The sequence below is a fragment of the Eublepharis macularius genome, chromosome 16 (genome assembly GCF_028583425.1).
Source record: "Eublepharis macularius isolate TG4126 chromosome 16, MPM_Emac_v1.0, whole genome shotgun sequence".
NCBI lineage: Eukaryota > Metazoa > Chordata > Lepidosauria > Squamata > Eublepharidae > Eublepharis > Eublepharis macularius.
This window is the reverse complement of record NC_072805.1, coordinates 48326176-48345212: the sequence shown is the minus strand read 5'-3', so window position 1 is coordinate 48345212 and position 19037 is coordinate 48326176. Positions and strand designations below refer to the sequence as shown.

At 58.8% G+C, this 19037-nt stretch overlaps 3 protein-coding genes across 3 annotated transcripts; 1 reads left to right on the top strand and 2 right to left on the bottom strand.

The window, feature by feature from the left end:
* Positions 1-1253: 1253 nt before the first annotated feature.
* UTP4 (UTP4 small subunit processome component) lies at positions 1254-10156 on the bottom strand. The gene is made up of 16 exons (XM_055000217.1): positions 9995-10156; positions 9187-9378; positions 8801-8885; positions 7496-7585; positions 6657-6868; positions 5816-5987; positions 5618-5709; positions 5390-5486; positions 5081-5145; positions 4611-4733; positions 4374-4533; positions 3805-3911; positions 3509-3604; positions 2870-3055; positions 2499-2609; positions 1254-2307 (listed from the first exon to the last, which is right to left on the bottom strand). Exons 1-16 carry the CDS (start codon positions 10148-10150, stop codon positions 2191-2193), a joined length of 2061 nt encoding a protein of 686 aa, XP_054856192.1. The 5' UTR covers positions 10151-10156; the 3' UTR covers positions 1254-2190.
* Positions 10157-10250: 94 nt separating this feature from the next.
* CHTF8 (chromosome transmission fidelity factor 8) lies at positions 10251-11624 on the top strand. Its single transcript, XM_055000562.1, has 3 exons — positions 10251-10325; positions 10414-10534; positions 10851-11624. Exons 1-3 carry the CDS (start codon positions 10303-10305, stop codon positions 11058-11060), a joined length of 354 nt encoding a protein of 117 aa, XP_054856537.1. The 5' UTR covers positions 10251-10302; the 3' UTR covers positions 11061-11624.
* Positions 11625-15104: 3480 nt separating this feature from the next.
* On the bottom strand, positions 15105-17489 carry HAS3 (hyaluronan synthase 3). The gene is made up of 3 exons (XM_055000674.1): positions 16875-17489; positions 16281-16382; positions 15105-16028 (listed from the first exon to the last, which is right to left on the bottom strand). The coding sequence occupies exons 1-3, from the start codon at positions 17487-17489 to the stop codon at positions 15105-15107; spliced, it is 1641 nt and encodes a 546-aa protein (XP_054856649.1).
* Positions 17490-19037: the final 1548 nt, after the last annotated feature.

The window sequence follows — 19037 nt, the reverse complement described above, 5'->3', positions numbered from 1 at the left end:
CACAGCAGGGGGGCGGACCAGAAACTCTCTCATCACAGAGCAGGTGCACTTGGCAGCCTCCTGCGGCTGAAGGGCAAAGCGATGCCCAGCGAGTGCAGCCCACACATCACCATGGAAAAAGTTCCACAAGGTATCTGAAAGGGGGCTCCGACTCAAAAGCTTCTGGCCTGACAATCTTGTGGGTTCCTAACGTGCCCCTGCTCCACAAACAGGTGGCCCCATCTGCTGTGCAAGACCCCCACCACAGCCCTCCTCAACAGCAGCGGTCTCTTGCCAAGCTGCGCTTCCCTGAGACTGGCCAGCTTGCTTTCTTTTGCTGGAAGGAAGAGCAGCCTCTGGGTTGGGCAGGAATGTGAGTGCTCAGGCTTTGAGCAGAGGCTCAAGCTGGCAGGCCACAACTTAGGCCCAACTCTGGCCCTCAGAGTTCCAAGGCAATTGGCCTGTGGCTCCCCCAGAAGGGGCACAACGCCCTCGGCTCCCTTGAGGGTGACGACGGCTCACATGCTGGCAAGGCTTTGCTGCTGATCCCTGGGACAGAGGACGGCTATTTTTAACATGAGCGGCAGATGTAAGCAGCAGTGACCCCGGCCTCCTGAGGACATCTTCCTTAAGCAAGGGGAAATGTGCAGAGTAACCCTCAGCTGCCCAGGAACTGGAAAGGCCGGCAGCAGCAGGAAGAGCCGGAAGTGCCCTTTCTTTGCCTGAACCTGGCCGGCAGCCTCCCTTACAGCAAGCAGCTCTTTGGTCAGATCACACGGACACAGCACCCACCAAAGACCCCCCTGAAGCCACTCCTCAACCCATCAAACATGCAGTCAGGCCAGAACCCAGGAATACGGAAAGCACATTCCTTTCACGCTGAGCAAAAAGGGGCAACTGTCAGAACTCCAGGAAGGCCCAAGGACCGGCCTGTCTCTTTCCCGAAACTCGCCCTGGGATCCCGCCCAAGGCAGTCACTGCTTCCGTGCTGGCCGAGGCAGCTTTGGTTGGCAGCCTGTGACTGACCGACACCAGGCAAAGTGCAAATGAAAATGGTTCCAGTGAAATGTACTGAAGGATCCAACTGTATTAACATTTTTGTAAATGATTGGAAACAATGCTCCAGTAGGTATTTTTATCATCAGATAAAAGCACCTTGTAACTGGCTACTCGGTCTCCCAGCAAGGCACCAATTGTCTCCTTTTCTGTTTGAAGTAGACCTTTGTGGTTTTGTCGAAGGACTTTTAAACTGTTGCATTCTTAAATTCAAGGCATTAAGAGAAGTGACGTTTTACTTTCATGACCACCTCACAAATACATTTTAAACTGGCCCAAAATCAATAGTAAATATCTGTGCAACAAACTACAGCCCACTGTTTTGCAAAGACCTTGATGTCTCACAGCTGAATGAGAGTTGATGAGTTCTAGATTCAGCCCGATCTTCAGTCAGGTTTCCATCTTGATCCTTTCAGCTTCCACAAGGGTCCCAGCAGGCTGTCCCTCGAGCAGCTTCACAAATTTCTCTCCACCCTGCCCCCCACAAATTCCCCACCCCAGCAGCCTGGTGTGTTTTTCTTTGGGGGCTTTTTTTGGATGCCCCAAATCTGCAGAGTTCTCATTGCGCAGGAATCCCAGAAACTTAGCAACATGCTCCCAATTTCCAGAGAAAAGCAGCTGAAAGGAGGGGGCAGCCTCTTCCCCGGCTGGGTGAGTGGACTGAAACCAGTTAACTCGTCTGCCAGCAGGGCCCTGGGAACATTAGAAGGCAGTCTGGAAGCCGGCTGGGATCTTGGACCCTGGCTCCTGCGTTGGCCAGGAGGTGCTCCGGTCCATTTCCAAAGAACCTCCCGAGGCAACTAGACTACCAGCCATTCTGACTCAAAGGAACCCAGCCACGCCTTCAGCTGCCATTCGTCAAGGACAGCATGGACTTTTCTTCCCAGCCTGGATTGCAGGGTTGTAAAAAAGACTCCAGCATCTGAGAAATGTCCGGGGGGGGGGGGGGGAAGCAAGAGAAAAGGGCAGGGGAGCTGGATGCAGGAGCTGAGAGTGGCGGGCTTGCCCTGCGCCAAGCTCACCTGCTTCAGCGTCAGCGCACCTGGGAGACTGCTGCCCTGGGCTCCTGCAGCCGGGAAGACGAAGAGGCAGCCTGGCTGCAGTTCTGCAGAGGTCTTACAGCACAGAGAGTTTTCACACTGACCAGTGCAGCCTTTACGTGCCAAACTTCTTCTGATAGACAGGCGGGGGCAGCTGTGCTTTGATGTCCATCAGGGGCCGCTCCACCACCACAAAGGTTTTCTCATCCAGCAGATCCACAAACAGCAGAGGCTGCAGGCAGGGAGGGAGAAACGCGGCACGAAGAGTGGGTCAGAAGCTGGCAGCCCCAGGGGCTGAAAAGAGCCCACCGTCTGCCAACACCTCCACACTAAGCTTTCTGCCAGGCTGCGGACGGTTCTATGCCAGCCCAAGACACACCTTCGCAGCGACTGCCTGGGCCTGCTTGCTGTGCAAACGCTCACCTGGTATTTCTTGCAGATCTTGAAGGCGTGGGCAGACTTGTGCCGGGCCGCCCTGGGCAGGTGCTTCAGCGATGGCTGGTTGCATAGAATGGCCGTGTCCTCTGGTAGTGGCTGGAGGAAACCATTTGCCAGCAGTTACAACAAGTGGAGTGAAACCCACATTTCTGAGCAACTTCCATAGGACAGCGAGCACCGCTCTTTGCCTTCCAGCATCATGCTCTCTCTCGGCATGGTTCCTTTGCCAGGGCAGGAAGGGGCTCATTCCTCTCCTCCCCGGCCAGGAGCCTTGTGGACTCAGCCCAAGGCTGCCCGAGGAGGCCTGAGGCTTCCTGCAAGGTAGACGGTCCCCCTGCCTTCTTGGCCGCACTCACCAGGGACTTGTCCAGGAGGCAGAACATATGCGTGTCATGCAGCAGGATGTGGCTGGACTCCTTGGGGTTGAAGGCGATGTGAGTGACAGGCGTGTCGCGCTCCAGCCAGTCCCTGTGCAGGCCTTGCTGCTGCACCTTCCGGCTCCAGGGCGTGTACGCTTTGTCCAGGATGCTGAATTCAAACACCTGGAAAAGTGGGGGGGGGGTCGAGGGGGCTCCGCTCAGCTGCACTGCCATGCCAAAGAGACCACCATGACTAGCAATGTTTAAGAGTGGAGAGAGACACGCTGAGCATTTCAGTGTTTGTGCAGAACACATGAGCTACAGCTGAGGGTTAATAGGAGGAAACAACACCGAGAGGGAGAAGCCTTTTGACTTCAGTCCTGCAAGTAGGATTCGAATGATTGCCCAGGGGCTGCAGCACTAGCTGCCCACGAGGCCTGGTTCCTTGCCACGATGGCAGCAGCTCTCCCAGACTGGAGAGAAACCGCCCCCCCCCCTTTGGGCCCTCTTGAGCAAGGAGGACAGATTGGAAGAGCAGCAGCAAGAAATCTCTGCGGGGGCAGCTGCGCATCACTTCCCCTCCCACCTGAAATGTTGCAAGCGCTCCAAGACGCGGCGGGAGGGAGGGGGCCTCACCTGCTGATCTGAATGGGCAACAACCAGGTTGTTGGTCACTGGGTGAATGGCCAGGGCAGTCACTGGGCAGCTGTATGCAGGCACCATGCAGTGAGGCTGGACAGAGAAAGAGAGGTGCTGTTGGGAGCAGAGGAAGAACTGGCCAGCCTTCCCTGCTCTGCTCTGCTGAGCCCGGCCAGCTCCCTCCCACCAGCTTCAGTCCCACCCAGCCAGGCAGCCTCCTGCAAGCAACAGGGGCCTCCTGCTGCCAGAGCCAGGGATGGGGGGGGGGCAGGGGAGGAAGGGTCTGGGCTCACCTTGGCATTTTGCAGGTTGTAGATGTTGACTTGCCCATCGCTACTAGCAACAGCTAACCAGCTGCTATCGGCACTCACTGCCAGCAGCAGCGCAGCTTCTGTGGATTCTGCAAGGGGCGGGGGGGGGGAGCCAAAAATGAAGCAGTCACAGAAAGCAAGTTTATGGCACCAGCGCACGAAAGGGGCAGGGCGGGGGAGATCAGCTCCATTCTTGGAAGGACAGGCGGCAAAGTCGCAAGGAGTCTTCACACAACTGAGTGCTTCCCTTTCAACAGGGAGAAGCCGCCACGAGGTGAGGGTGTGACCAGCTTTCCTTACAAATACACACGGGAGGCTCATTGAGTTGGGCCATCCTGGAGTCCCAGGTTCAAATCCCAACAGGGGGAGTGACCTGGGGCTAGTCGCATACCCTCAGCTTAACCTACCTCACAGGACTGCTGTGAGGATAAAATGGAAAAAGGGAGAACTCTGTATGCCATCTGGAACTCGAGTGCTTTTTAAGAGCGTACAATAAAACGTACTAACCAGGAAAGGCCCTCCCGCCCCGCAAGAGAAAAGGGTCTTCTTACCTGAGCCGGGGTGGAGGGTGAGCAGGTGCTTGCAGGCCCCTGACTGCAAGAGCTTGAGCATATGCACAGAGCCCTGATCCGATGCCACAAACAATCGAGTCGAGTCCACAGAAAAAAGGAGCTGGTGGGCTCCACGAGCCAGTTTTGGCACCTTGGGAACCTTTGGGGAGATGAGCTGGGGTCAGCACGGCCCACCTCCTCGCTCCAGCGGCCCGACCCCACCTCCCCTCCACTCACCCTCTGCAGGGCAACTTGCTCGCCCGTGAGCTGCACTCGGTATAGACACAGTCGCGAAGCCGTGGAGTAGGCAATCCAGCCGCCACAGGGCGAGATGCAGCTGCTGCTGATGTGCTCAGGGCCCTGCCAAGAAAAGCGGGGAAGGGGGTGTGTGAGCGCATACAGGCGGCTGACCCTCACACGGCCATCCCCTCCGCCTCCTTGACCATTTCGTCCCTAAGCCAAGCTGAAGCAGCCAACCTTTTGCAGTGGCCAGGCCCACAACCAGGGGAGACTCGGCCAAGGCAAAGCCTCGTTCTTTCGGACTGCTTTAGGCTACTGCAGCTCAGCAAATGCATGAGAATTTGGCGCATATTTTAAGTGGGCATTTGCTTGTTGCCCAGTCTGCCACCGGAGAGGAGACAGGACAGGAACGGAGATACACCAGCGTCCTTCTGGCAGAGACCCAGCCCTTCACCAGGCTGCCTCACCTTGTTCTTGAGCTGGAGCAAGTGCTCAGGGGGGCAGGACACAGGCAAGACTTCCCCATCTCTTCCTGGAGCAAGAAACAAGAGCCACTGATCACACTAAGCCAGGCCTCACTTGATGGGGATTTGGGGCACAGGAAAGAAGCAGCAGAATTGCCCATGGGCCAGAGCGGGCCCAAATGCCTTCTTTTCTGCATCTGCCTAGGGACCAGGATTTCCCAGCTGCAAGGGCAGGCAGATGAGGGTCCATCTGGGCAAGATGCTACCAAAGGACTTGAACATAAGGCCTCGGACTACACCGTGTGGGCTCACCCGTGGCACTGGTGGCTCCAAGTCTCCACAGCTCCAGGTGTTGTGGGTACTGGAAAAGGAGAAGACGGGCTTTCCCGGCACAAGAGACAAGGCGCCTCTGCAAAGTGGAAAGGCACAGTGTTAAGACAGGGCAGCAGCCCCTGCTTCAGACGTGTCTGCATCCTTCCCAAGGGGGGCCAACACAAACTGAGCCACACAAGGCTGCGGGGCTCTGGACCAGGGACTCACGTGGGGGAAGGTGACTTTTCGAACCGCAGCTTCATAGCTCCTGGACTCCACCTTCTCCATGAGTGGCCGGATCACCAGCTGTCCATCCAATCCTGAAAGGGGAGGAGGAAGGGAAGGCAGCCAGATGTCAGACCAAACCAAGTCACAGCAGACAAGCACACCCGGCGCAGCCGAGAGAAGCCCTGCACGGCACCCCACCTCCAGAGATGAGCGCTGTGGCCGTGTGTGCCACAGCCCTCACGTCGTGCGTGTGGTGCTGGAATGGCTTTGTCCGCACCCACTGGCGCTCGGTGCTGCCCATCTTCACCGGGAGCAGCTGGAACTGGTACACGGCCCCCTCTGATGTGCCAACCACAATGCTGTCTTCTGCCTGCAAAGGGAAGGAGGAAGGACAAGGATTAGTTAGGAGGCGTGGCTGAGTGGGGCGCTTTGGTGCAGAGGGAAGTTGTGATTACTGCAAAAAACACCAGGCTTATTTTTCCATTCAAGCCACACAATACCCGACACAAGAGTGCAGTCAGAAGGAAGGTCCCTCTAGCTCTGTCACTGGCTTGCCTGCAGTGGACCGTCAGCCGTCCAATCAAGGCTCTCCTGACGGGTCTCCTCCTCCTCCTCCTCCTCCCTCTCCACCTACGTGTTTGCCCGCTGCAGCCACCAACGTGCCTCTTCCGTCCCACTGTCTCAAAACCATTTGGGCTGGCAGGCAACACAACACAGGAGGAAGCTGCCCTAGGACAAAGATAGCAAGAGGGGCTGTGCCCACCCGTGGCTGGGCAGAGAGTGCCCCCTGCAGGCTGGCTCTACAGGTTTACTCGGCAGTACGCAGTTCTGCCTTGGGTGGGAATTTTCTGACACTTTCCCCCACTGAACACCCATTCCACTCTTTTACGGGACCAAACCACTCAAAAATAATGAAACTATCAATATAACATCCTGTACGTTGATTCTCCCACAAGACGAATCAGTAGTTTATTTTGCTTTTCTTGTTTAACCAGCTTTAACCACCCAAGCTGAGTCCCACGGCGCTCCAGCCTCCTACCTCTGACACTGCCAGGCACAGCACAGCGGAGTTGCTGACCACACACGTCTGGAGCAGCGTGCCCACCTCTGAGTCCCAGAACTGCACCTTCCCAGAAGAATCTGCACTGACAATGGCGCCGTCTGACAGGAAGGCCACGCTCCACACTACGCTCTTCTGGGTGTAGTAGCCTTTGGCACGTCTGTCCACAAGAAGCCGCTGGACGGCGTGTCCTGCAAACGAGACATCAAAGACTGCAAGGGGGGGAAGAAGCTTTGCAGATCCCGGAGACCGGGGGCGAAATGGCAGGATGGAAGTGATGGATCTGCATGGCACCCCAACAATTAACCTTTGCTCTTGCTACCCACCAACATGACCACCTTTAACTCAGCTGACTCTTCACACTAGAAAAAGACAAGGTGATTTCCAACATGTCCTATCTGTACACCGTTACCAAGATGAAATGCCCCTGTCGTGTCGAAATAACACATACAAATGCTCTTCTGTGACTTGTAGAGGAAAAATGCTGCTGCACAGATGCTGAGGAGTTACTCAGAGAGCAACCGCACAGTGCGCACCTCTGTGACCCGACATGTTCCAGCTGGGCACACGCCAAGGCAGTCCAGAATTGCCATCCTTGGGTGTTAAAAGATCACAATGGGCAACAAAAGGAGAGGTGGCTTGTAGGCTCAGGTCCCAGACTATAGGGAAACATTGAAAGTGTGTTGCCAACCAGCAGCTGAAGATCAATGGGTTCCTCTTCACCTACCCCTTATCCCTGGCCATGCTACTATGAGGCCCTGGCCACTTGGCACAGCCCAAGGTACGCCTACCTCTGGCCACTCAGAGCTCACACTCACCTGATTTGACATCAAAGACACGGATGAGGTCGATGGAGCTAGCAGCAATCCTGGCCCCAGAGGAGTGCCAGGAGACAGACAGAACGCGGCCTGCAGGGTAAGACGAGAATCTCAGGTGCGAGATCAACAGGGTCCTGACTACAGGATGTGGGGGGGGGGGGGGGGCGGCTCTAGCAGCTTCAAAAATCCTTGCTGAGCACAGGCTCTGCTCGTGACTCCGCAAAGCTTGAAGCACATGGAACAACTATGCCAAAAACAGCAACCCCGAAGTCCTGGCAGATACAGGAAAAGGACGCCCAGAAGAAGTGTACCACCTCTGCCTTCACCCTATACTACAAATATCTTTTTACACACACTCCTTTCTAAGCCACCCCTCAAGAGCGATGGAGGAGAATGTTGGCAGCCTCTCCCCTTGCAGTCTAGATTCCTTCAGGCCAGATGTCCGCTTCTGCCCCCTTCCCAGCACAACAATATCCTGTACCAGATGGGGCATGCTGTTCTGGTCACCCCACCTCAAAAGAGGAATCACAGAACTGGAAAGGGATAATTATAAAAATATAAACAAAGTAGACAAAGGCAGGAAAGACATGTTTTTCTTTTTCCTGTAATACTGGAACTTGGGGGTTCATACATAGGCAGTCCTAAGTATAATTAACCTGTTGAACTCTGCTACCAGGACAGGGGCAACCACTAACTTAGGTGATCGTAAAAAGGGATTGAACCAAGTCAGGGATGGGAGGTCCATTGTGAACTATTAGTCAGAAGGCTAAATGAAGCCTGTTTGATTTGAGGCAGGGCATTTCTGATAACATTAATAATGATAACATTCGGTTTATACACCACCCTTCAGGACAACTTAATGCCCACTCAGAGCTGTTTACAAAGTATATCATTATTATCTCCACAACCATCAGCCTGTGAAGTGGGTGGGGCTGAGAGAGCTCTGGAAGAGCTGTGGCTGACCCAAAGTCACTCAGCTGGCTTCAAGCGGAGGAGTGGGGAATCAAACCCAGTTCTCCAGATTAGAGTCCTGATGCTCTTCAACCACTACACAAAATTGGTGCCTGCTGCTACAAGCCAATAACAGGAGGCAGCCTTAGCCTCTGCAACCCTGGCATGTAGGCCTTCTGGGAGAAGCTAGTTGGCTGCTGGGGCAAAGCTGGCCTAGTGATCTGACCCAGCAAGGCGTTCCTGATGTTCTTAGACCCCTCAACAAACAAGTTTCGAGACTTCCTTCCACAACTTCCTTTGACCTCTACAAATTCTTCAAGTTTACAACCACCCTCCTGCCCCAATATACACGACCTTTCTGCCGGTCCAAGCTCCTCTCAAACTGGATTCTTTCAGGTAAGACATGGAAGAGCTTAACAGATCCATCTTCGCAACCAACCTATACAAGAGAGAGACTGAATCAGCTCCCTCTCTGGAATCCTCCTCCTCTGTCAGGCAGCACGAGGAGCATCCACCACTACAAACAGAAACAGCTCCCAGGCCGCAGTTGCAAAAGGATCTCGCAAGGGACACGGAGAGCCTGAAGTGGGGCTGGGACCCTCCTGCCTCCTTCACAGCAACCTGCAGGACACCTGCTGCAGAACAGACCGCAGCCGCTCTCAACCCTGCCCAGGAGGCAGCTCTCTAATGGGGGGCGCTAAGTTTCCAGGCACTGCTTCCCCAATGCCAGACACACTCACCGCTAATTGAGCTCCAGTGGGATCGGCTGCCATGCTCCAGATGGGGCCTCCAAAGGCGTCTAATGAATATTTGATACTGAGCCTCTCCAGATCGTATTCAATGATTTCTCCACTGAGGCCTGCACCAAAGAGCCGGTTTCCTCCAGCCCAGGAGAGAGCCTCTGGGATCCTCCTTTCGTGGCCTGGAATGACCTGAGAAAAACAAACAGATACAGGCAAGAGGCCAGACCGGACGCCCCAAAGGAGCTTGCTAGTTTGAAGGCGAGGCTGATGCTCTCAAACACCCCCCCCGTCAGCTGGGAAACGACCCAGGGAGCCTTGGAAGCGAGGGGGGAGGCCCAGGGGCGCTCCATCCATCAGGGCAGGGCTTGTGCTGTCTGAGGGCTGCGCCCCCCCCCCTTTTTGTTGCAATCCATCCCTCTCACCCCGCTGAGAGCATAGCGGTGAAGGGGCTGGGTTGTGAGTCAGCGCTCTGCCGCCTGGCCTCCCGCCCCTGCCTTGGGGAAGCCCCCCACCCCCACCCGCGTCCAGCTCCCCAGCTGCCATTCGGGGATCACGACGCCCTACGGGGGCTGCCGTGGCCCGGCGGTTCAGCGGCTGCGTGGCGAGTCAGGGCTCTGCCGGGGGGCCTCCCGCCCCTGCCGTGAGCTCTGCCGGCGGCCTCGGGCCAGCCGCTCCTCTCAGCTCCGTCCGGGCTTCGGAGCCGAGCCGCGCCAGCCCCGCTGCCCCCGCGCAGGGAGGGAGGGAGGGAGGGAGGAGGGCCTGGGCCTGGGCCTGCCCGGGCCGCCCCGCCTGGCCGCCCACCCACCTTCTCCTGGAAGCCGTTGGCCTGCAGGCTGTAGAGCTCGAGGGCGCCGTCGACGCGGGCGGCGGCCAGGCGGGCGGAGGGGCCGGCGGCGAGGCAGCGGAGCCCGGCCGGCAGGAAGGCGAAGAGCCGCACGCGGTGCACCTGGAAGTCGCCCATGGCCGCGCCGAGCCGCCGTCGTTCTCCCAGCTCGCGCGCCCCACGTGCGCGCGCCCTGCCCCGGAAGCGGAAGCGCGGCCAGGGCGCTGCTTCCGGGCGGAAGGCGGGCGAGGCGAGGCGAGGCGAGGCGCGCGGAGGGAGCCCGGGGGGCCATGGTGCAGCTGCGGCTGTGCAGGTGGGGCCGGGCCGGGCCCGGGGCCGAGGGGGGCGCCGGGCTTGCGCCGCCGGCCTGACCGCCTGCCTGGCCTCGTCTTTGCTTGCAGGGCGGGCGGCGGGGGCGGCCCGGGCGAGTGGCTGCTGCTGGAGCTGCAGGGCGAGGTGGAGGCCCGCGACGGGGCCGGGCTGGCGGGGCGGCTGCTGGGCGACCTCCACTTCACCCGCCAGGTAAGGGGCCGGGGGTGGCCGGGCACCGTGCAGTTGCCGGCCTCCAGGGGGTGGCTGGAGATCTCCCGGGGTCACAACTGGTCTCCCGGTGACAGAGATCGGTTCCCCTGGAGAAAAGGGCTGCCTTGGAAGGGGGACTGTGGCATTAGAGCCACCTGAAGCCCTTTCCCTCCGCAAACCCCGCTCTGTCCAGGCTCCATCCCCCCTCCCCCCCCAAATCTCAAGGAATTTCCCAACCAGGAGCTGACAACCCACCGGGCGAGTAGAGGCTATCCTTAACCACCACCACCACCCCGGTCTCTCGTCTTCTTCGCAGGGCGCCCCGGTGCTGCTGGTGGGCCACCACATCCTCTACGGGAAGGTGGTGCATCTGGAGAAGCCCCTGGCTGTCCTGACCAAGGCAGGGGTTGCAGGCGAGGCTCCCCCCGGCTCCGGTTACTACAGGGCCACGGCCCTTATCAGGAAGAAGCTGCTTTTCAAGACCCGCCCCAAGCCCATCATCACCAACCTGCCCAAGAAGGCCTAAGGGGAGCGGGAGAGTGGGGTGAGCATGCCCTCCCCCCCCCCATTAAGGTGCCTCTCCCCTGGGAGAGCAGGCTGCACAAGACCAAGGTGCCAAAACCCAAGAGGAGAGCGGAGCTGGAGGCAGGATCCTTCCCATGGTATGAAGGAGCACACACATGAGCTTCGTGTTCTGGCACAGATGAGCGAGACCAGCCAGAGGATGCAGTCCAGCACCTGAGCACTCTGGACTCTCAGCCTGATCTTGATTACTTCCTTGTCAAACCAAAAACAAGCCTCATATTCTCTTGACAAAGGCATCCTCCCTCTGGCAGCCGGAAGCCAGAGGGCCTCACATGTCTGCCAAGTGGGGCCTGGTCCTCTCCAAGCATACCAGAGTGACTCGAGAACTGCCTGGCCACTCTCTTTGCTCCGGGTGGATAGGAGGGGGGAGTAGTTAAGAGGACCCAAACAAACACACAGCTGTCTTTACAAGGTATTTTTATTGTAACAAACTTACAGTAAAAAAAGAGCATTGACGTTTTCAAAAAATATGAAAAAGTTAAAAAATAAATAAGGTTACAAATAAGTTCAGTGTTGTTACTGAATACAAATATTTCTATAAACCTCATCTTAAATAAGAGAAACCTGAATGGCTCAATGTAGAAAAAAGGGTGTTTGGCGTAAAGCCACAGCTGTGCCCTGGGCCTCATCCACACTGCCTCTCATGCCTGGGACCAGCGCAGGCGGCAGAGAAAGCAGCAGCTGAAGCAGCATTTCCAGGCACTTGCAAGGGAAAGGAAGTGCAGTCGGACAGGGGAGTTGGATGGGAGTCCCCCCCACTGTTAGTCACAGTGCCAGGGAGGCGGGGCTTCCTGCAAGAGCTGTCAAATGCGCCTGTTTTGATACATGCATACACCTAGGCACATCAGCCTTACTGCAGAGCCATTTTATCTGGCAGCAGCGGTATCTGCCTGCAAAACAGCCAGTGGCATTAGTCCAGTAGTCTGCAGGATGCAAAGCAAATCCAGCCATCAACCCCCTCCTTTCACTTCTAGCATGAGTTGCAAGCCCATAAAATATACAGACCCCTTTTTTGCTAACTAAGAGATGTGGTATGGGGGGAGACCTCTGAACTTACCAGCTTGTGTAAGCGTTCCGTGAGGTAGGAGTAGATTGCTCTGGCCTTTATCTAGGTGGGGGGCCTCCTCTTGCGAGTCATTTCTGGCCTTTCCTAGAGGTAGGTTGGGGGAGCACAGCCTGTGGAGAAATGATCCTGACCCAGTAGGACTAGCTGTGCCCTGGCTGGCAGCTGCACAAAAGCTGCTCTTGGTGCAAACCAGGCTGGTGTTCAGCAGGGCCTGTCTGTCCCTTCGTGCCACGACACTTCCCGAGTCAGAAGGCGAGACATTTCAGGATGTGAAACCATTGGAAGGGCAAGTGGTATGGAGCTGAGACCATGACAGTATTTACCCAAAGGAGAAAAAAAAGGGGTCAGTAGCGTGTATGACCTCAACAAAGCCTTGGTTTGCTAGCCCCACAAGAAGAGGCAGCAAGATAAGGTAGAGGGATGCTGGACATGAGCACACGTGCCACGGGGGGAATCCTGAGGTTGTGAGTGGGCTTCTCTCATAGCCCTCAGGATGGCAATTTGAACAAGTTCCAGGCATTCCCTTCCTTTCCCACAACCCCCTCCCAATTCCATATTTTAAGCAAAACTGCAGTTCCACCACCGTTGGAGAACTTTTTGGAATGACTTGAGGTTGTGTTTGCAAGAGAAACACAGCAGAGGAAGGTTGCCCAATCTTGGGATGAGTAACAGAATGGAGGAATAAACCCCTCCGTCTGAAGCAGCCTACAGCAAAGGCTTTTTCATCCAGTGGTAGCTGCCCCCAGCCCACACCTGCTGGGCTGGAGGGCCGTGCCAAACGGTGTGCGGAGGTGGGAAATTTGTGAGACCACATCATTGGTGCTGCCTCATCACACGACCTCTCTAAGTTGCATAGGACCAGCCCGTGGATCCCCCCTCCCTCATAAGCACATCTGAAAATCTGGAGAAAGAAGGAAACAAACGTGGGGAGTTCCCGTCAATGGGACCTGGTGGTAAACCCGAGAACAGCTGTACGGCACATCCTTTCATAAGCAGGAGAGCCTGAAATTTGGAAAATATCCTGAGCACATTCAGCACTAAGAACTTAAACCTCACACACAAACAAGATTATGTCAACATTCATCTCTATATTGCTTCATTTGCATGCCTTAATTGGGGATTCCCTGATCTCGGAAGGAGGGATGGAAGAACTGAAGCAGAGGCATAGAGACACAGCCCCAGGGAACCACCCATCTTGCCTGCCCTCTCACAAAATGCAGGCCCAACTGGTAGAAACCACATGACGTTTAGAAATTTTTTGGAGGAGAAAGAAGTCAATGGCTGAGATTATTACGGAGAAGTTAACTGTGTTAGTCTGTGGTAGCAAAACAGAAAAGGGTCCTGTAGACTAACCAACTTTACTGTAGCATAAGCTTTCGAGAACCACAGTTCTCTTCATCAGATGCAGAGAACTGTGGTTCTTGAAAGCTTATGCTACAGTAAAGTTGGTTAGTCTTAAAGGTGCTACTGCACTCTTCTATTTTGAGATTATTACGAATCTAAATTTTGCACTGAACACCCAATTCCACACACCTGGCAGTGCAGAAACTGTGTGGCCTTCACTGGTCTTACTCCCCACCCCCCAATAGGCAGACTAGACTTGCTAGTGGAAGGAAGCAGGCTGGCCCATGCAGCCGAAAGCGAAGGGATGGAAGGAAGCGCTTCCAGCACAGCAGCAAGGTCTGGCCACTTCCACTAGGCCTTGGGGCAAAGCTTAATGCCAGATGGATCCAGGAGCCCATTAGCAGCCCCTCCTCACAATAAATGCACCATCTTGCAAGAGGAGAACTTGGAATGCATTTCAAAGGCTCAAAGCTGAGCAGACAGAACCAAGAGTGGAGTGGGTAGTTCCAGCACCGCCAGGCCCTCTTTCTCTCCTAGTCAGAGCAGTTGTGCAGCCCCCTTGCAAGAGCACCGAGGGGCAGTCTGTAGGAGAAGCACCGGAAGAAGCCCTGTTGAGCAGGGGCCCAGAGAGGGACGGAAAGAGCACCTGCCAGCCCTGCTCAAGGCATGCAGTCCCTCCTTGGAGGTGGAAGAAGTCTCTGAATGTGCTGAGAACCTCAGTCCCACCCGCACTCGAGCACTGAGCACGGGACCTGGAGCGATCCTGGAGGTGTGGGTTGTTCAGTGGCAAGTATAACTGGAGGCCGGGCAAGCAAGGAACAGGGAGTCCATTTGCCAAACTCCTAACACTCCAGTTTGACAACCTTGGTGACTGTCAGTCAAATTCACACGTTGTCAGCCCTAGGAAATGTCTAGCTGGCCAATCTGGATTCAGCCTGTGGAGCTTTCAAATCTTCTTTGCTTACAGGAAACACAGAAAGGGGCAGCCCCCAGAGGTTCCCTTCTCTAGGCAAAGAGCCCAACGGCTCTTGATAAGCTTCAGGGCCCCGGCTGCAGTGGCCGAGGGTGCAGCCCTGCTCCTTCAGCCACCCTCCTGGGGTTCAAGCCCTGTCGTGTGAGGCACTGGGTTGAGGAGGGAGGCTGACGGACGCAGAAAGACTCTTCTTCAAAGGCCACCTGAAAGAAGTGATTGTGCTAGGCAGGGTGTGAGGCCCAGAGCCTCACCCCAGACTCAGGCTAGAGGAGGACGGGTCAGTGTTACTCTGAGGGCCATGGTGTTTGCATAGAAGGGGAGGTACGCCTGCAGCCACCTTTTCCCAACAGCCAGTGTAGTTTCCACAGCAGCGAGGCCAGAGGGTTGGATTCCGTGAGCTGCTGCAAGAGGAGCTAAGAAGAGCCCTGCTGGATCAGACCCTTGAGAGTCCATCTGGTCCAGCAGCCTGTTTCGCACAGTGGCCAGCCAACAGCCCCGGGGGACCAACGACGAAGGCAGAGAGGCCCCTGTGCCAAGGAGGAGGGGCCAGCCCTCCCAAAGGCCCACCTCAGGCAGAGGAACCCTGCCAGCCCCCCTGCCCATCACACCTCCAGGAAGGCCAGGCTGTACTGCTCCTGGGGCTTGCTGCAGCGCCGGGCCACAACGGCCAGGTACAGCATCAGCAGGGCCACCCAGTAGCAGGCGTACAGGATGGCTCCAGAGATGAGGAAAGCCAGCTCCGTGTCTGTGAAGAAGTCCTGGCTGTATGCCGTGTACGCCAGGCCGCCCAGCAGCACAGCCACCCAGACAGAGACGGGGACGAGGCCAATGAAGTTGACCACAATGGTCTTGCGGCCAGAAGTGCCCCACCCGGACTTGGTGATGGTGGCGATGGCGAACATCTTGGCCGGCAGCAGGCTGGACATGTACAGCAGGGAGTACAGGGACATGAAAATCATCTCGGTGTTGCCCCGGAGGAAGCAGGCATAGGTGGCCTTGATAATGCCCACCAGCTGGACTGTCAGCAGGAACAGGAGGATATTCCAGACCCGTCCGCGATAGAACAGCTGGATGACTGTGGCGATGAGGAAGAAGGGGAAGAAGCCGGTCACCACCGACTCGTAGGTCATCCAGAGGTGATGCTTGTGAAACCAGAGAGCATTGTAGAGCCACTCCCGGAAGTAGGACTTGCTCCAGCGGGTCTGCTGGTTGAGCCAGCGGAGGTATCTGGTGGGCGTCTCGGTCAGGCACTTGGAGCGAGCCGTGTACTTAGTCCGGTAGCCCAGGCTTAAGACGCGGTTGGTGAGGTGCCGGTCATCCCCAAAGCTGCACTTGCTGCCCAGGAAGGACTGATTGTACCAGTCCTCCAAGAACTGCTGCAGCAGTGAGTTGCGGTACATGCCCAGGGGCCCACTGATGCACTGGACACAGCCAAAGTAGGACTGGCAGGCCCGCTCCACGTTGAAGGCCATCCAGTAGCGCACGCTGCTGAGGAAGGAGATCCACGAGTCATACTTGTTCAGGATCTGGAGAGAGGAGAGAAGGCCGACTGAAGGAGGGTCTCCGAGCCCCTCTGCACGGACTGGCTCCCGTTGTGACGGCTTCGACCCAGAGCTGCCAGCAGCCCCAGGGGCCGGCTGATCCAGGTTGCGGCAAACTGGACTGCAGAGCTCAGCCAGAGCCACCGGCATGTCCTCTCTCCCAGTCCGGCCTGCCCCTCCTCCTCCTCCGAGGGAGTCCGGTCACAACTTCTCGGAGCCCGGCCAGCACCGCCTCACCTGCACGTCTCCCCCAACTCCGCCCACACGGGGATCCTCCTCCAAGATGCGCAGCATCTCCACTGTGCAGGCCGGGTCCAGAACTGTGTCCGAGTCGCACACCTGCCAGGGACACAGAGAGAGACGTCTCAGCCTGCCGCCTTCCCCTAAGGCACATTCACACGGGAACCTGTTTGGGGGGGTTTCGGATCCAAGAGGAAACAAGAGGCCCTCTTCTCCTTTCTGTGAAAACGCTTCGGCCAAGCCAGTGGCTGCCGCGGAGCCCTGCCCCAGGTGCCCTGGGCGCGGAGCGGAGCGGAGCAGAGCGGAGGGGGCCCATCTCTGCCCCGATTACGGCCTCCTCGTGGGGAGCCTCGAGGGGGGCCAGCGAAGAAGTGAGAGGTGCCGCTCCCCGAACCCTCTCCAAAGGAAGGCGCCGCCAAGAGAGACCCGCAGCAGGCACCGGCCAGGCCGGGAGGACCAGCGGCCTTCTCCGGCCCAGACCTCCCCTCGCCCGCTGCCCCACAGCCCGCCCTCGCCCAAGGCGGCCCCTGAAGGGCCCGCCCGCCCCCCATCTCCAGCAGGCAGCCGCGGAGGGGCCGCGCCGGGACCCACCTGCACGTAGTCGACGGAGTCGCCGAGGGCGCGGAAGGCCGTGTACATGACCTCGCGCTTGCCGCCCCACTGCTGCAGGACGCAGGCGTAGGCGTGGCGGCGCACCAGCGCCTGGACGTGGCGCGCGGCCGGGCCCGCCTCGCCCGCCGGGCCGGGCGCGTGGAAGTTGCCGGCCCAGACGTAGGAGGCGGCGCGCTCGCAGCCCAGCACCTCGTGGAAGATGTCGCGCATGTAGGCGTCGTCGGGCCCGTTGCCGTCCACCACCAGCACCACGCGCAGGCCCGGGCAGGAGAGGCGCTGCACGGAGCGCAGGCACTGGCGCAGGTAGGCCGGGTCCTCCTGGAAGGCGGCGATGCAGAGCGCCACCGAGCCCTGGCGCAGCTTCAGCGGCCGGCCGGCGCGGCGCATGCGGCGGTGCTCCAGGAAGGCGAAAAGGCTCTGGGCGCCCAGGTGCAGGCCCAGGATGGCGCCGTACAGCCCGAAAGACAGGTAGTGCTGCTCCGTGTGGATGAACTGGTAGCCGGTCACGTAGGCCGCCACGATGCCGCCCAGCACGGCCCCGGCGAAGAGGCTGGTCCCCAGCACGCGCAGCCCCGTCGCCAGCCTCCCGGGCATCTGCGGAGAAGCGGAGGGACGCCTGAGGACGGGACGGAACGCGCCGCGCCACCCGCCCCGCCCAGGAGCCACGGGCGGCCGCCCTCGACGGCGCGGACCGCGCTCGGCGCCGCTGCCGCCTTCGCCACCCGCCTGCCGCCGGCGCGCCCGGGGAAGCGGAGGAGGCGCCGGGACCCGCCCGGCCGAGGGCTGGGCGCCGCCCGCTCCGGTCGGTCCCGCCTCTCCCCCCCCCGCACAGGCGCGGGCGGGAAGCGAGGCGTGCAGAGCGCCCCCGCCAGCCGGCCTGCCAGCCCCTCTCCTGGGCGCTCGGTACGCACGTCGCGCGGACTCACCCTGCCGCGCCTGCCCGCTGCCTCGCCACGGCGCGGCGCTTTTAAGGCCGAGGGAGGCAGCCGCGGAGCCCGGCCCCGACGGGCAGGGCGGGAGGAGGGCAGAGGAAGGGGCGCCCCCCGCCCCGAAGGGGAGGAGCCATCCGGCAGGGCGCACCAGCCGGACTCGGGGGCTGCGGGCGGGCGGGGAGCCTCTCCGCTCCCCGCCGAGATCGGAGCCGGGATCGGAGCCGGGCTGCAGCTCCGAGCGGGCCCTCGCCGACAGCCGGACGGCCCCCGAGCCCGCTCGCTCGCTCGCAGAAGGGAAGCGGGCCGCCTCTCGGCTCAGGTTCCCGCCGCGGATTTTCCATGCCGGCCGCTGAATAAAAGATGAGGGTTAGGGTTAGGCTGCACGGAAGACGTCTCGGGGCGGCCTCCTCTCTGCAGCCTTGGAGACCCCCGCCCGCGGTGCCAAGCAGCCCTGCCCTGCCTTTGCCCCGCCGCGCAGGGTCCTGGAAGGGGGGTGGGGGGGTCTCACCCTTGTCTTTTGACCCCCTCCCGCACCTGCTAAGCTGGGTGGCCGCGGGGAGCCGCGACTCGTGGCCCCTTCGAGCCTAAGGGGCGCGCATTTCAGCAGGAGCCTCCCCGGCGCAACTCTGCAGAGCGAGGACTGGGCCCTCTCAGGCGGCCCTCAGGACAGGCGGGAAGCGGATAGAATAGCCCGCCTTGGCCGGAGCGTGGCAGGGCTGGGATGCAGAATCTGGGGGCCCCGTTACCGCTTGGACGGGTCGCCAAGGAAACAAAATGTCAGCTGCCAAATTACACGTTGCAGGGCTTCCCAGGATCCGGCCTGCGGCCCGCTCCCTTGCACCCTCTTCCCCTTGCCTCTTCCGATTTCCATTGGGGCGAGGGAGGGGCCAGCAGGGGGCGCCTGCCTGCCTGCCTGCCTCTGGGCATGGGCTTGCAGGAGAAGTCCGCCCGGGCAGCCTGCCTCGGTTTCCCCCATGCAGCCCCTGAATAGCCACCTTTATTTCTGACACCTGTCAGCAAGGGTAGGAATGAAGCCCCTCCCGCCAATAAAACGCAGCTAAGTAAACCTGCGGTGTGTGTGTGGGGGGGGGGGGTCAGTTCAGTGGCAGAATCTCCGCCGCCTCGCCCGCATCCTGCCTGGCGGTGGATGCCCCAGGGGGAGATGCAGGCATCACAGCTAGGCAAAGACGCGAGGGCAGGAGCCTTCGGC